Genomic DNA, 15855 nt, shown 5'->3' with positions numbered 1-15855 from the left:
AAAAATCTGTTTTCATCAGTTTAATATCTGATATAGCCCCTATCTGGGGACCATTTACTAAACGGTTTTCGGACCACGGAGATGGAAGCAGGGCTTGCTCCACACATCGACCTACTGTAGTATTGCAGTACTTCCAGGATCAGTGTGCTCTCCTTTCTGGGGATCAAAATGGTGTTTCATAACAGAGGTTTAAAGCAGGTTTTCATGCATAGGGTGGCTGGGAGCTCTGTCACGTCACAGAAAGGTCTCTGGTCTGAGCTTTCCTCCATGAAGACCTGCTGGCCAGGTGATTTAAAGACACTAGCTGTGTGGGTCAATAGATACAAGGCCGCGTTTCTCGGCGTCTCTGGGCTAAGACGAGGGAAGAGTATGGCATTTCTAAAACCCTACAATGGCACTACCATAGCACTGGGAGGAACGAGACAGCAAAACATGTTATGATCACAACTTTATTCCAACACATGTTAGTCATAGAAAAACATTTTGCACACAGCATTGTTTCAGCATACGTGTTGGTTTATAAAACAATGTTTTCATCACAGAAAATGAACAAAAGTGCAAAACAACTTGAGGTTGGTCATAAGACCAACATAAGATCGTCCAGTTCTGGGTTCATGATGTGGAGTGTGTATTTGAAATGATTTCTTACAAGCCTTCATATGTATTCTAAAGTAAGAAGAAAAAAGTTTTTAGCAACAGATTAATGATTGTTTTGTATTTTGAAATAAATGGTAATGTACTTGCTAATAATCTAGAGATGACTTTGACATAATATGACAGTACACAGCACTGTACAGAAAGAAGAATGAAAGGCACTGAAGTATGGCATTTGTAAATCACAACCAAGCTTTCCCTGATCCGAGCGATACGGTACGACAACGACAGCGCTTCATCTTTGGTGTCTTTCTTGTCTGAGAAGGACAGAGAACTCCCATGTGTTGGTGTATTGCGAGAGCAGGATCTCTTTAGGGAAGAACTCGTCCACCTCAGGAGGAATGTCCACATCTTTACGCTCCATGTAGGACACAACCGTGTCTTTCAGACTGAGGGAGAGACAGAAATGAGCCAGTTATTATATACAGATTACACACTTTACTCTGCAGTTTTCTGTTGAACATCAAAGTCTCGCTCATTTTTCCCATGTTCACTGACAAACTATTTGGGTTATTCTGATGATAGTAGTTGAAGTATGGTACTTTTTAAACGTCATGATTACCAGTTTTATGGACTGGGTCTTTTTGTAAACTACATGAAAATTGAATAATAATCAATTCATACTGTATACTATATTTGATATATTCTGATTGGCTGGGAGGTGTGCATTAAAACCATTTATGTATTTACTTTTTGTTTCATTCTTGACGCCATTCCAGCATCTACGGCTATATAAGTATGGCGAGAACCAGTCAATCTATACACAAGTTGGGGGAGGGACCATTTAAAATGTCCAGATCACCTAACCTGCATGTCTGGACTGTGGGAGGAAACCCACTCTGACACAGGGAGAACATGCAAACTCTTGTTCCAGACGGGGCCTGAACTGGGGAGCTTCTTGCTGCGAGACAACAGTGCTAACCACCCAGCCACCTCATTAAAAGCGTTTATAATAATAATAATACATTTCAAATGTCATTTTCTGGGTACTCAAAGCGCTTTTCATGGAAGGGGGAATCTTCTCAACCCCCACCAATGTGCAGCATCCACCCGCAGCCATATTGCGCCGGATCGCCCACCACACACCAGCTTATTGGTGGAGAGGAGACAGAGTTGCGATGATTATGAGGCCATGATGATGTAGAGGCGAACGGGGGATTTTTTCCTGGCACGGTGCTTTTTTATACAGTACTGGGGCGTTAGGACCCCCACAGACCTCAGGATGAGCACCCCCTGCTGGCCTCACTAACACCTCTTCCTGCAGCAACCTAACTTTTACCAGGAGGACGGGAAAAATGACACTGTAAACATCAATAACAGCTTTAACTTGGCAAATGACCAGAGTATAAGCAGGATAATCCACGGCTAGCCGTGCATTAAAGAATTGTAGATGCACTTCGCTTTGCCTCCACGTCTAAATCCTTTAATGCACGGCTAGCCGTGGATTATCCCTTCTTTAATGCACAGGTGGTTCCAGTCAGTTTGATCACTGTTGGAAATAAATGTGCTGCCTATAATGTAACCATAACTCTGACAGACCGGACATTGAGCTGCCGGTGCTCACAGAAATAGCAGTGAAACCTCAGCTCCGTGTCGGGGGTTCTTTGCCTCCTTCAATGCACAGTTAGCCGTGGTTTATCCCTTACATATTACTGCAGGAGTCAGTAAGTTATCCTTCATGCGCTTTTCAGAACACGTGAGAGGTCTGGGCGATCTCTCAAACAGAAATGAATATCTTTGACATTTATATTTATCAATACACTTGTATTTCAGAATGTAAATTATGAACCGAGGCAAAGCCGGACCCCCTCCAGAGGGTTCAGAAGAACAATGTAATTTGCAGCACTGTTTATTTTCTCACCCCCAGTCTGGCCTGAATGTGTCTGTGGCTTTGGGGTTCTTCAGGACCAAAAGCAGAAACTCATGCATCTCTAACAGGAAGGCGTCAGCGCTGGACTTGGTGAAAAAACTAGTGAGCCTTCTCTTGTGTTCTTCTTGAAGAGGACGTTTGTACTCTTTGCTGATTCCCACAAATGGGTCCTGAAAAGCAGATGAAAAAAGTCAAAGTCAAAGCACAAGGGAGGAAAAAGTGTTTGCCGTGTGGAGCATCTTACCCTCTTCAGACGAAGCATTGTCTCAGATTTAAGAGAGCTGAGGACCTGCCACAGCGCCACACAGTGTTTCAGACTGCACCTGCTCAATGCCTGCACACACACGCACGCACGCACGCACGCACACACGTATGTTTTATTATTTCTGTGGGGACAGTCCATAGGCGTAATGTTTTTTATACTGTACAAACTGTATATTCTATCCCCTATCCCTAACCCTATCCCTAAACCTAAAGATCATAGAACACTTTTTGCATTTTTAGATTTGTAAAAAATATTGTTCTGTACAATTTATTAGCTTTTGTGCCCATGAGGACCTCAATTTTGGTCCCCACGGTGACACGAGTCCCCATGTGTTGGTGTGCATTCAGGTTTAGGTCCCCACTGGGATATACAAACATGAACACACACACACACGCGCACACACAATAATCACTCATAACACTCTTGAAGTCAACCTTCATTAAACTCTCTTGACGATCCATGTTTCCTAAGAAAGCCTACTACATTTGACATTATGGGAGGCTCTTCTTCTTTGGGGATGTTTCACACAAACGAATCATTTCAATGAGGCCAAACCACAAAAGCACGTATAAAGGATTTAAAATACAAGTCTACCTTAAACTGAAGATTACTTATATCTTTAATAACCCGTTTCATGACAAGACTGAAATGGTGAGATGCTTTATTTCATTCCTCCTTTACATGCGGTAAATAAAGTCACTTTATTGGTTGTTTATTGGTAATGATTAATGAACGTGATGTATTTTTTGTAAAAAAAAATGTACATACTGTATGTACTAAATGTTTAAGGAAAATGTTCATTCATTTGACTATTTGTGGCTTGTGTTCTGACTATATGTTCCCCTGCATATCAGCCATTTTACCTAAACACATTTATTTTGCACATCGTGACTTGAATCTGGCTTATTTCGTTTTTTAATTTATATTTATTATAGAGGTATATTCTGTCCTAAACAAATTCTGTGAATTAATGTTTGGTTGTTTTTTGGTGCATCAATGTTGTGCTGTACCCTTGTTAACCACCTGGTGTCGTCCCAACATGCACGCACGCATGAACACACACACACAGTGCGATTCCACTATCAGTGGACTACAGGCAAGACGTGATCATTTTGATTCCACTATGTAAATCGGGGACGCCCCTACCCACCAGCGGCCACTCCTGAAGTCAAAACCTGGAAGTGTGAAATTGGTCTGTTACTGTGTTCTTGACTTCAGATCTATAATGCATCTTGTAGAGCTGCACAATTATTGTCAAAAGATGGTGATCTGGATTCACACGATCTCATTAATACAGGTGTCTTTTACACCTCGCACTAAAATCATAAGGTGCTGCCGCGGAAGCACAGAAAGGCGTTTTAAACACAGACAACCCAAAGTGTGCACTTCCATCTATCATTACAGTCATATCAGGTCAATGAAAGAGCTGTCACTGTACTTATGATGAAGTGTCTGTGGATGTGAAACATGATGAGAAGGTTGACTCAGGCATTGAGCACATCTTTCCATCTAAAGGTCTGTAAGCCTCACCTCAGGAATAAGTTTTACTGTAAGTTATGAATTAACATTGTTTAGGAAGTTGAACTTTTGCACTTGAGTCATGATGAAAATGAACCATGGTTTTCCTATAGTTTACCTGTGGTATTTAAAACCACAGTAACCCTTTTCTTCCTATAGTACCTATAGCATAGGCATGAAATACTGTAGGTATTAAGACCACAAATCATTTTCAAACAAAGACCTAAAAAGAGAAAAGGGAAAGATTTTCATCCTCTAGTAAATGACATTATTTTAAGCTTGTCATTGTGAATTGAAGGAGAACCGTGAGCTCTGTTTGAAAGAGAAGAACTGTGATTGTCAGTTTATCCAGAAAGGTGCAGCTCTAGAATCTTTCTCCTCATCTCGCATCACAAACATCTTTGCTTTCTGTTCTGTTTGTGCCCCCACGTCTGGTGATGACACCGTGTCTAACCCAGAAGTGTGTGCTCATGATTCACCTGATAGACGTGCGGCCCCATGCGGTCAGTCATCTGTAGCACTTCCTTCAGATAGGTGCCGAGCTGCATGAGAGCCTCTCCTCCCGTCATGGCGAGGAAACCCAGAGCCAGCTGGACTGTGGCGAGCGCTTCACACACGTCACTGTACGACTGAAGCTCCTTCACCAGGTCATGCTGTGTCAGAGGCTGCAGACACTCCTGAATGAGGACAACACACACAAACCGATCACAATCACCCACAGAAAGGTTCTCACACAGGTGAGGAATGATCAAGTCAACTGGGACGCTCTACAACAGTGTTCAGGGGTTTTATTTCAAGATGTTTGAAGACGTGTGGTACCGATACACAGACTGATGTCGCTCTTATTGGAGACAGAGTCTGTTTGTTCTCAACAGCAGTGAAGCTAAACGTGGATCTGCTTCACAAACATTCATCCCTGTCATGCGGGTTACAGATATTTGATGAATAAAGTCAAAAGGAAGTTTCTCTGTGTGTCTGTTAGTATAGAAGGGAAACGAGAGAGAGAGAGAGAGCGAGAGAGAGCAGTGTGCCATCCATAGACCATACCATAGACCTACCTGCTGACCCTGAGAATCCAACAGGTGACCTTCTGGTCACGAGTCCGACTCTCTAACCAGGTTGTATCTAGTCAAACTGTAACTCGGTTTGATTTGGGACATCATCAGCACTTTGAATGCACACAAGACGACCAAAGGACCAGCTTTCATTCATCCCTGTTTTCATCCTTAAAATGTCTTTCATTTTACAATATGTAAACGGTCTAGTGGTCAACAATTGAATTGAGGTAAACATGAACATGTTCTTTCAGTCATACCTATTCTCCAGAGAGAAAAGCATTTCACCGGTCACACTTTCTGTGAAATAAAGTCCAGGTCTCTCTGTCAGGATTGGCAGCTGGAGTGCCCTTGAGAGGCACCAGGAGAGCACGCCATCACAGCTTTACCATTCCGTCAAATGCGACGTCCCCCATAATCCTGTCTGTTCATCACTGATAGTCTACAGCAGTGAAGTATCAGTGTCATTTGCGGTGTCTTTAAAAGCCTGCTTCACTCGGTCATTGATGGCTGGTCTTGTTTAAAGGCAGGGTTTAATGCCGTTTCACGCATTCTGACTTCTTTACACTGTTCAACGTGCTGGATTCTCGTGCTAACCCACGGGCAAAGCAGAAAAGAAAGAGTTGGACATATAACAGACTATTTCTGTGCCACATACACTCCGTCAGGAGTTTTTTTTCAAGTATGGCCCTGTATGACATCATAAAGAGTGGAATTCCTTGTATGGGCATCACGTCGCGCACACATCAACCAGAGCGAGAGAAAGAGCACGCCCATCAATGTGCTTCATTTCAGTTATGGAAGGTGTAGGCAGCGCTGCACAGACTGCTTTAAGAAGGATTTGTCATTTTGTTTTTACTTGAGAGGGAATGATAACCTTGTTCAGCTTTCCAAAGAACCCTGTTTTTCTGGGGCAGCACGAATAAAAGACTCTGGTCATGAGGCGGAACCGCAGGTGGGGAGTAAAACTGCGTCAAATGTCTGTGCACCACATGAACTTGTATTGAATGTATTGGTGTGTGCTCGTGCTGTAGTCCTCCGCACGCCTTCAGGGATCGCCTATTTCTGGAAATAATGGTACAGCTGAATGTCTCTTTGATAAACACTCCTTAAAGTATTTAATACTAACGTATAGGCACTGAAGATGAATATGAGATTGGCAGAAACTGCGTGTGTTACCTCTGCTTTAAGAAAACTGGCCATGGTTTTACTGTAGTAAACCCAAATCCCATTGTTTTATGATTGAAACATGTATTCACTTTCTCTTAGGAGTGTGGCTGCATCATGGGTTCTGTGTGAATCAAGCAGTCCATGGTAAAGACACACATGTGCATCACTCGCAGAGGAACGGTTTCCAAACATGACACAAGGATGTGTGACAGCGAGACACTTAAAAACAAGCCTGTGACACTCATTCCTTATATTTAGATGTTAGTGTGCACGCTTAAATCTTTCCTACTATGGTAGTCAATGGGGCCTCAGACCTGTCAGTTGCCAACATTCTATCAAATATCTTTCTCTGTGTTCCACCAAACAAAGACATGTATACAGATTCGGAATGAAGACAGAATTGTCCTTTTTGAGTGAACTGTCCCTTTAAAGCTCACCTGGTCTTTCCAGCACAACCATCAAGGACTTGAATGCACACACTTTTCACATTTGGACTTTTACCAGGCTTGGATTTTTAAGATTGTTTGTTTAGGGTGTGGTATTAATGATAGTCTGAGCTCGAGTGTGTTGTTTTAAGTCTATTGTGAATTCTGTAAATACACGTTCTATCGCATTTATTTCACTTGTTTTCTGTTCCTGTGGCTCAGTGGTCACCGCACTTGCAACACAAAGGTCGTGGGGTCAATCCCAAGGGTCACACATACAGATAAATGAAATGTATAGACGAAATGCAACTTACGTCGCTTTGGATAAAAGCATCTGCTAAATGCTGTACATGATGCAATGAGTATCAGATCCATGTGAACCATATATTATGCTGAAACTCAAAGTGTGACTTACTTGTTGAACTTTGCTCTTCACATCTTTTAATATGATTTCATAATTTCGGTCCTGTCTGTTCACCAGTGTAGGAATCCCCTGAAAGGAAAAAGATGATGAACAAACAAGTACAGATTTCCTTGACAGCGGCTGGTGGAGTGTAAGCAAGGCCTAATGGCATACATTCATGGTGATGTGCGGTTTGCCCTGTAGGAAGCGGGTGAGAATCTGCTGCTGAATCTTGGGAAGTTCACACTCCAGCAGTGTTTCCTGACCGCGCTCCATGCTGTACTGACAGTTGGCCAGCACCAGAGGCAGCAGATCTCGCTCGTACTCGTAACGGATCACGTGCAGCTCCGTCAGGTCGCCCGGGCTCACCGTGTAACTGAAAGAGACCGGCCAGAGCAGAGGTTCACAGATGACTTAACATCCTATAAAGCGTCCAGTCGTTCAGAATTTCCTGTGGGCTACGGGCTTGAGTCATGTCTTACCCAGACTCCTCTCCGGTGTGTTTTTCCACAGCGTACACCAGGTGATTGTGAAGGCTGATGAGGTAGCTGACGAGGGCAGTGGAACACAAGCCCAGACCTCGTCTCTGAGGCAGCAGCACCTGCAGGTCAGTGTCCAGACTCAAGTCCTCCTGAGTGTATTCAGACGCCAGCTTGATCTCTCCTGACACACAACACCCAGAGAAGACATCGGTCCACCGCCAACACAAAATAGTTTAGCAATGGCTTTGTGGCCTGGTTCAGCATTTTTGCATCTCAGAAAAGAATTTTGAAGGCTTCATTTAGTGTCTGGGTGGAATTTTGAGGCAGTGGATTTACCTGTGGTAGCCAGAGATACTCTGACCTGGTTCCATGTTGACAAAAAGATTTTGACGCGTTTTTCATACCAGGCGGTGAGTGAATCTGTTGAATGAAAACGGCATATGCCTGCATTACTGCTAACAAACGTCCATCACCAAACTGAGTGAAATCCTTCAGAATAAATGAATCATTACTCAGTCACGAATGACCAAACGCTCTCTTGAGTCTTTCACACGGTCAGTACCTGCTTTCTGGTCTTGCAGGAACTCACGTATGGTGCTGTCGGTTGGGTCGGTCACGTTCTGGAACTTCTTTACCAAATCCCTCTGGAGGACTAAGATGTCAGGAAGAAACCGCACCAGCCGTAGCTCTGCTTCCTAAAAGAAACACTTCATCTAAACCTGTTTGTCAAAGTACTCGTGTTTACCCAACTCTACGTTCTTTGGATATAAAGTTGCATAAGAAGGTCTACAAACATTATCTGCTATTTTTCTGCATTTCTTTAATATCAACATTCCCACACTGTTGTTTCAGAGCAGAGAAACCTTTAAGAAGACGGCTGACGGTTCCAACTCACCAGACACCTGTGCAGGATGCGGTGGAACCATATTCCAACGGAACCGGACTATCCGCGATAAACCTCTTTCTATATGAACCCCGCTTCCCCGGCCCCGTCCACCACCCGTGTCAGCTGCGCGCCGTTCCCCAGCGCTGGTTAGAGCGTTCGCTTCACAAGCTGAAGCATCGACGTCATTCATACAGCGTTGGTCCGCATTCATCCGCATGTAATAAAGGTTTTTGCAAACGCTGCATGTTGCGGTTTTAGTTCATGATTTTAGAGACTTCAACATGTTTATGTTAGACAGTGACTAGATCGGATATTTGTGTAGTTTCAAGCCAGTAAATCAAGGAATATGTTCTGCTTTAGTCTCTGTATATAGAAAATGTTATAATGTTAAAGCATGTCATATAGACGTCTCAACTTCCACACTCAGGCTTTTCTGTACACGTTACAAAACGCTGTTCAGTTCCCCACTTCATTAGAAATGACACCACACGCTTTTTTGAGTAGCAAAACATTTTTGACGGACGCTCTGGATATATAAAGATAACTCGCAGAATGATGTTCTGAATGAAGTAGTGATGGGTCGTTCTTGAACGATTCGTTCATTTTGAACGAATCTTTAATGTGACTCGGGAAGAACGAGTCGTCGTAGGGAGTGATTCGTTCAGCCGCGCATGCGCATTGCGCAACATTCTATGGGTCCTGTACTGGAATTCAAGAAGAACGAACGATTCAAACCCGAAGACTCGAGAGGTGAACTAATCAATTCTCTTTCCGGCTCAGACTGCATTGGTTTAGCTTACGACGCTGTCACGTGATGAACGAAGGAGTCAAACCCGAGGACTTGTCAGATAAGAGGTGTGGTGAGCTAATCATAGACTAAAGACCCAGGTAAACAATGAATTAATATTTTCTGTTTCTTATAGCATTATAGTTTTGTATTGTTTGTAATGTGATCAACGTTTGCATAATGAACGAAATGAACGATATGACTCGAAAAAAGATTCGTTCATTTTGCTGAACGAGACTCAAAGATCCGAGTCAGTAAAATGATCCGAACTTCCCATCACTAGAATGAAGCAGTCGCTCTGCATTTACCACAAGCGTGTGCATGACGTAGAGAGCGGGGAAAGGATCCGCTTGGCCGGCTGTGCGATGACTACATGCACACAGTGTTGCCAGATCAGGCGGATTCCCGCCCAATTGGGCTTCTTTTGAACGGGTTAGACTGGAGAAAAATGCATTGGGCGGGTCGACAAAATTTGGGCTGCTTATGAAATGAAAAACCCTCCCAAGCAGCTTGCCTTTTCTTTGCTTTTATTTAGTCAAGTTCATTTCAAAACGTTCGAAAATAATGTGTAGTGCAGTCATAAACACATATTCCTTATTGGCTCAGTTTAACCAATCAGGTCTGGGTCTGTTAAGGAAACTCTCAAAGGTAAGCACATTATTGTAGCTGTTGTTCTGTTTTGTTCTGTTGTATGCATCAATGAATTTCAACAGTTTTGGCGGCCGTGGTGTGTGCATGAAGTTCATGAACGAGTGTAAAATGCCTACTCGTGTTGTTTTCCGATAAACGATAGTAGGCACTTTTTGCACAAAAATTTGCATAATGATGTATGTGTTTTTTACAGGGCTACAGTCATTGGTTAATGTCTTGATTGTCGCTTTGAAGTGGTTTCTGGACATATTAGTCCTATTTTCTAACTCTCTTTAATGCATTTGCTATATTTGATCCGTTCGATCTGTTTTACTGGTTTTTATTATATTTTGTCATCTTGTCATGCCTCGTTTTAAGGAGATAAAACGGTCATTATCATCATTGATTGACACTGCAATACATTTCAATCACATTATTTTATCAGTTACAATTTGGGCTGTTTTTTGCTGGAGTGGGCGGGTTTTAGTGAGCCTTTGGGGTGGAAATTGTTCACCCAATCTGGCAACACTGCACGCACATCCCCAAACCCCGTCACGAATAAAAATAAATCTAATTCATGCTATTTACGCAGGTGATCCCAGCGAGGTCAAAGAATATGGAAATCCGTACTTTTACAGAAAAATCACATCCCTGGTTGCTGTTGTACGTATGTGAGAGGGTAAAACCATCGCATCGCGCTGTCAATCACTCCTGCGCTGAGCCCATCATCATTTCTAATCATTAACTTCAGAGAAATAAATAAAACTACATTTAGACAACATGTTCTATGCTTATATTGCATATGTGTGAGGGGGGAACGATCGCATCACGCTGTCAATCACTCTTTCCTACACACAGTGAATCCTCGATCTTCTTGGATTGTTTCCTTCAAAGGCTGAGATAAAAAACTAAATAGATGAAACAAATTCAAGTTATACAATCTACATTGTCAGAAAATGAGCTTCTTGAGGAGGTTTTGCTCATTAATGTATTTAACATGAAGTTCATTTATTGCGGCAGGCAGCGCCATGCGTGTTGTAAATCCTCTCCATACACGTGCTGCTCACGTCACGTGATGCATTACTTTGCATGTCGCTACATCACAAAACAAATTTTTATTCCTTTACATTTGATTAAATAGTAGTAAGTAGGGCTGTCACGTTTATTAAATAATCGTCTCATCGCGATTGTTTGTCCTCATTGTGATGGTTTCAGATCATCGCAATTATTGCACATCTCTATAGAAGACACTAGGGGGAGCTGTAGTGCATCTGCATATTGCATATTTTAGTGTATATATTGTTACTAAAGTATGGTAATACTTGTCAAATGTACCACCACAACACAATCACTTTAAAAAAAACTAAAACATATAAAAATAACCTGCAGTACAATTGAATATTATTTCAGTGTGAAAACCAGTCTACCAAAATCTCATTAACACACAAGTAAACTTTTATTGTAGTCTTGCAAGTGAGAAATAAACAGACTAGAAGCTTTTCTATGACTGATAGCATTTTAATGGTGGCTTCAATTCACTCCTGATCAATTTACTTCATTTACAAGTATTTGGTGGTTGTATTATTGACAGGTAAAAGCCTAAACCTTAAATATATGATGACCCAATTGTTTCCGATGTATTTCCAAGAAAAAGAACATTGTCTTTATATTCAGAACAATATGGTCGTTTCAAAGCTGAATCAAAAATGTATGAGAATTAAAAGTCAAAGCTCTAAAACAGACAATTTATCGTCATAATCGCAATGATTTATTAGACAATTAATCGTCAGCCAAATTTCATAATCGTGACAGCCCTAGTAGTAAGAAAACTGTTAAAACTAATAGGAGCCTTTTTTTTCTACATATTATACACTTAAATGAATGTCTTCCAAAGAGAAACGTGAAGCCAGTGTATGAAGTTGTTATTATTATTATTATTAGATTCAAAGTGAATCTAGTGTTCTTTAGCATTGCTGGTGCCACGCCATGACCCCTGCCCTCACATCAAAGCGAATCCAACTGAACCGGGCTCTAAAACCATGACCCCAAGCGAACACACACAAGCGTCTTACCGCCCTTATGAGGTGGTTCGACCCCTGCTATGAAGTGAGTGTAGTTAAAGTGTTGTTCGCTCTGGTTGATGGACATCTTACCCGCTGAAGGAACCTCCAGAGCACAGGTAAAGCGTCTCGGCCATTGTTCTGCTCCACAACGTGACTCAGACTGGACATGGACACCTTCCTCCTGCAGCTCCAGATGGATGAATTATGGATGAGGGAGTTCTGGGGCAGAGAGCGCAGGAACAGTCCTGGTTCCCCAAACGTCAACTTCATGAGAGGATTAGAAGACACTCGATCATCTTCCCTTATGATAGCATTCACTTCCTTCAGCTGATGCTCCAAAACCTGAGAGCAAGATCAAATCACGTCAAGCAGAGCTTCAAATAACAGTCGATAGCGCTTCTCAGAAACTAATCCACCATTCAGCTTCTGCTTTATGATGTTCAACGCTTGGGTAACAAAATCCGGGATGGAGATGAAACTAATAAGCTTCCACAGACATGACCGAATGTTTAAAAAAGCACGTGCAGTTTGTCCCTTCATGCGTCCTGTAGTTGGGTTGTTTTAACTTTGTTTGTTAGTCAGCTGAACTTATTTATTAACATGGATGGATGAATGGATTTGCAAGTGTTTGCATGTTGCAGTTATTATTTACAAGAACCCTTTATGGTCACAGTACGGGAAATATTAGAATGAACCTCCTTGTTTTATTCAGAGTTGTCTGCAGAACACAACACTCTTTTCATAACAGGTGTTTTGTGAAAGCATAGAAATAGCAACAGCTAATGTGGTGTTCAAGGTTTAATTGGTTTAATTAGGCAGACATCCTATCTCAAATGGTTTTGCCCATTGTTCAATTAAAGCTTTCAAAAGAATCGACTCAAAAGCATCGATCACTCGGGAATGCCCGTAAAAAGAGACGACGACCTTGAAATAAACAACGTGTTTTAAAAAGCATATTTCAAAATGAAGGAACGTCACGCAATGTAAGTTATGTAACGAAGTAAAAGTACAGATTTTCTATGAGAAATTGACTCAAGTAAGAGTAAACGTACACACTTTTAATTTTACTTAAAAAGTACATATTTTCCAAAATGTTACTCAAGTGAATGTAACGAAGTAATTGTTGCGCGTTACTACCCACCTCTGATACAGTAAACATGCCTTCTGTAATGTAGATAGGATCTGTGGTTTGCAGTCAGTGAGTGAGTGAGCGGAATATGCGGATGTGAATCCTCTTGTGAGGGGGCGATGGGCAGTGGATTAAAGGGAGAGTTCACCCAACGATGGAAATTCTGTCATCATTTACTCATCCTCTTGTCATTTCAAACCTGTACGACTTTCTTTCTTCCGCAGAACACAAAAGAAGATCTTTTGAAAAATGTTGTTGACCGAACAGTCGATGGCAGCCATAGACTTGCATTGGTTTTGTGTCCATACAATAGAAGGCAATGGCTGGCACTGCTGTTCGGTTTTCAACATTCTGCAAAATATCTTCTTTTGTGTTCTGCAGAAGTGAACAAAAGAGGGTGAGTAAATGACGCTCCCTTTAAGCCACAGAGCCACCCCTGTTCACACGAACGCGTCCGCGTCGGTCTGGGAGCTTCACACACCGATATATAGAACTATGGTTTCACAGGAGAAACAACTGAAATACGGGATTGTGGCGGGAGATGGGTGTGAAAAACTCCCGGCAAAAACAGGAGTGTTGACAGGTATGGTTATGTTCCATGTGATCGAACAACTACTCAACAAGCCAAACATCTTTTCTGCTGTCAGACATAATTAAGAAGGAAGGAAATGAATGGAAAATGGGGTGTTTACCTTCAGTTGATGCGCGATGACATCAGTGTTCATGGCATTCTCCCATGCATTTCTTGCATCTTTGGTGGAAAGGTTTGGATCATAAGTAACAGGCCCTGTTTCAAATAAAAAGCCTTTTTGAATGTCCGCGGCAGGAGCTGAATATGGCCAGTGTGACCTGTAAAGTGAGTTGTGGTGTCTCTTACACTGGCTGGCTTGACGGGGCTCCAGCAGACTGTGGATGGTCAAATGGATGGTAATGACCACATCATCCACACCTTTACCCAGAGCTCTGCTCAGCTGCTCCATGTCCTTCAAAAGATGAGCCATGAGGAAAGAAGCCGGATCCAGCACAGCAGGCTTGATCATCTGCATGAGGCACTGCACAGAAACACGCATCGATACTCATTATCACGCTCAGCGTGAAACTACACATCACCAGGTGCAGAATGAATTACCTCGGGGTGGTTTTGAGCTCCATACAGCAAAGACACGTGTGCGAGCAGTCTGAGAAGAGCGAAGGGGGCAGGTGACATATTCTTGGTGTCCTGCATGTCAGGGTGGTCTCGGCGCTGGGCGTCACCCAGAATGTGTCCTGACTTAGTTTGGTCCTCTCTGCAAAGAGCAACAACCCAGAATCTGTCACCACAAACCATTATTAGCCAAATCTTACATTCAAGTCTTAGATATACAGTCAGTCATATATGCAAGAAATGATGTGCAGTAATCCAAAATAAACCCTAAACGTACATTTTGTAGTTCGGTACTTTTCCCACAGTTTTATCATTCTCTTATATTTTGTGGTCTTCGTATATTCATGGATTTTTTTTTTTCAGGTGGTATAAACATTAATAAACAGAATGAACAGTCAGAGAAACAACAGATATTAATACATTTACATGAACCTTAAACTAAGACAAAAGACGTTGTGCGCTGTTAGATCATGAACTGAACCTTATTGTAAAGTGTTACTAGAAATATAAGGTTAGGCACAATTATATCGTATCCGTCTACAAAACTAATTCCAAACATTTCAATATAAAGCTGTGGATGCAATGTTTTTAAGATCTGTGTGTTTAAGCATCGACAGTTAGATATTCATATGTTAAATATTGAACTGTACAATGCAGCGATTGTATTTCACAGTTATGTTGTGACCATGTATCTGGACCGGACCATATTCCTCGCCAACAGACTGGGAGCAGATACAACTGCAGGCAGTGTTAATAAAATTAAACAAAATGGCAAATGACCAAGGAAACCAAAAACAGAACACCACACCAACAATACAACTGACAAGAGAAACACTGGGGTTTAAATACACAAACTAATGAGGGCTAGACAAAATAACTAGACTACAAAGACTAGAACACAAGACAGGAAACAGGACACAAAAGGTACAAACTAAAAGTCCACTAGAAACTAACATGAACATGTGACAGTATTAATTGTTGTATTTGATTTAACTCCAGTTTAATAGCTGTGAAAAGTTGGATTAATAGCATTCGTCTTGACAATAAAACAGATTTTACTCTGATCATAAATGTTTCGCATAACAAATAGAAATGACCAGATTCATTAATCAAATGACCAGTGTCCAGGTTATCTGAAGACCAGTGTACCTCAACGGGATTAATTCACGACGTTATTTGAGGACGTGGCTACGATGTTTCTGGAACGTTAGCAAAAATTCAAAGAAATGAAACGTGGCCAAGACGTCCTCAGAACGTGGTCACAGAGTAATGTCACGGTGACCAAATGAAGAGGAACTGGCGACGTCGTCAGAACGTACTGTGTTAGCTGGGAGGTGATCCATTACATTTCCTAAAACTAGACAGGAACAACAA

General features: G+C 41.9%; 1 protein-coding gene across 1 annotated transcript in view; it reads right to left on the bottom strand.

The window, feature by feature from the left end:
- Window positions 1-431: 431 nt before the first annotated feature.
- Window positions 432-15855, bottom strand: part of rnf213a (ring finger protein 213a) — a 79338-nt gene continuing 63914 nt past the window's right edge. The window contains exons 56-68 of the mRNA XM_057361142.1: window positions 14467-14623; window positions 14215-14389; window positions 14030-14124; window positions 12299-12550; window positions 8405-8537; window positions 8179-8262; window positions 7843-8023; window positions 7535-7736; window positions 7373-7450; window positions 4787-4984; window positions 2769-2858; window positions 2516-2694; window positions 432-1043 (exon numbers count right to left, since the gene is read on the bottom strand). Coding sequence (XP_057217125.1) covers window positions 890-1043; window positions 2516-2694; window positions 2769-2858; window positions 4787-4984; window positions 7373-7450; window positions 7535-7736; window positions 7843-8023; window positions 8179-8262; window positions 8405-8537; window positions 12299-12550; window positions 14030-14124; window positions 14215-14389; window positions 14467-14623 — 1978 coding nt within the window. The 3' untranslated portion in view covers window positions 432-889. The remainder of the gene's footprint in view (window positions 1044-2515; window positions 2695-2768; window positions 2859-4786; window positions 4985-7372; window positions 7451-7534; window positions 7737-7842; window positions 8024-8178; window positions 8263-8404; window positions 8538-12298; window positions 12551-14029; window positions 14125-14214; window positions 14390-14466; window positions 14624-15855) is intronic.

The sequence above is a fragment of the Triplophysa rosa genome, linkage group LG19 (assembly GCF_024868665.1).
Source record: "Triplophysa rosa linkage group LG19, Trosa_1v2, whole genome shotgun sequence".
Taxonomy (NCBI): domain Eukaryota; kingdom Metazoa; phylum Chordata; class Actinopteri; order Cypriniformes; family Nemacheilidae; genus Triplophysa; species Triplophysa rosa.
This window is presented reverse-complemented; position numbering and strand designations above follow the sequence as displayed.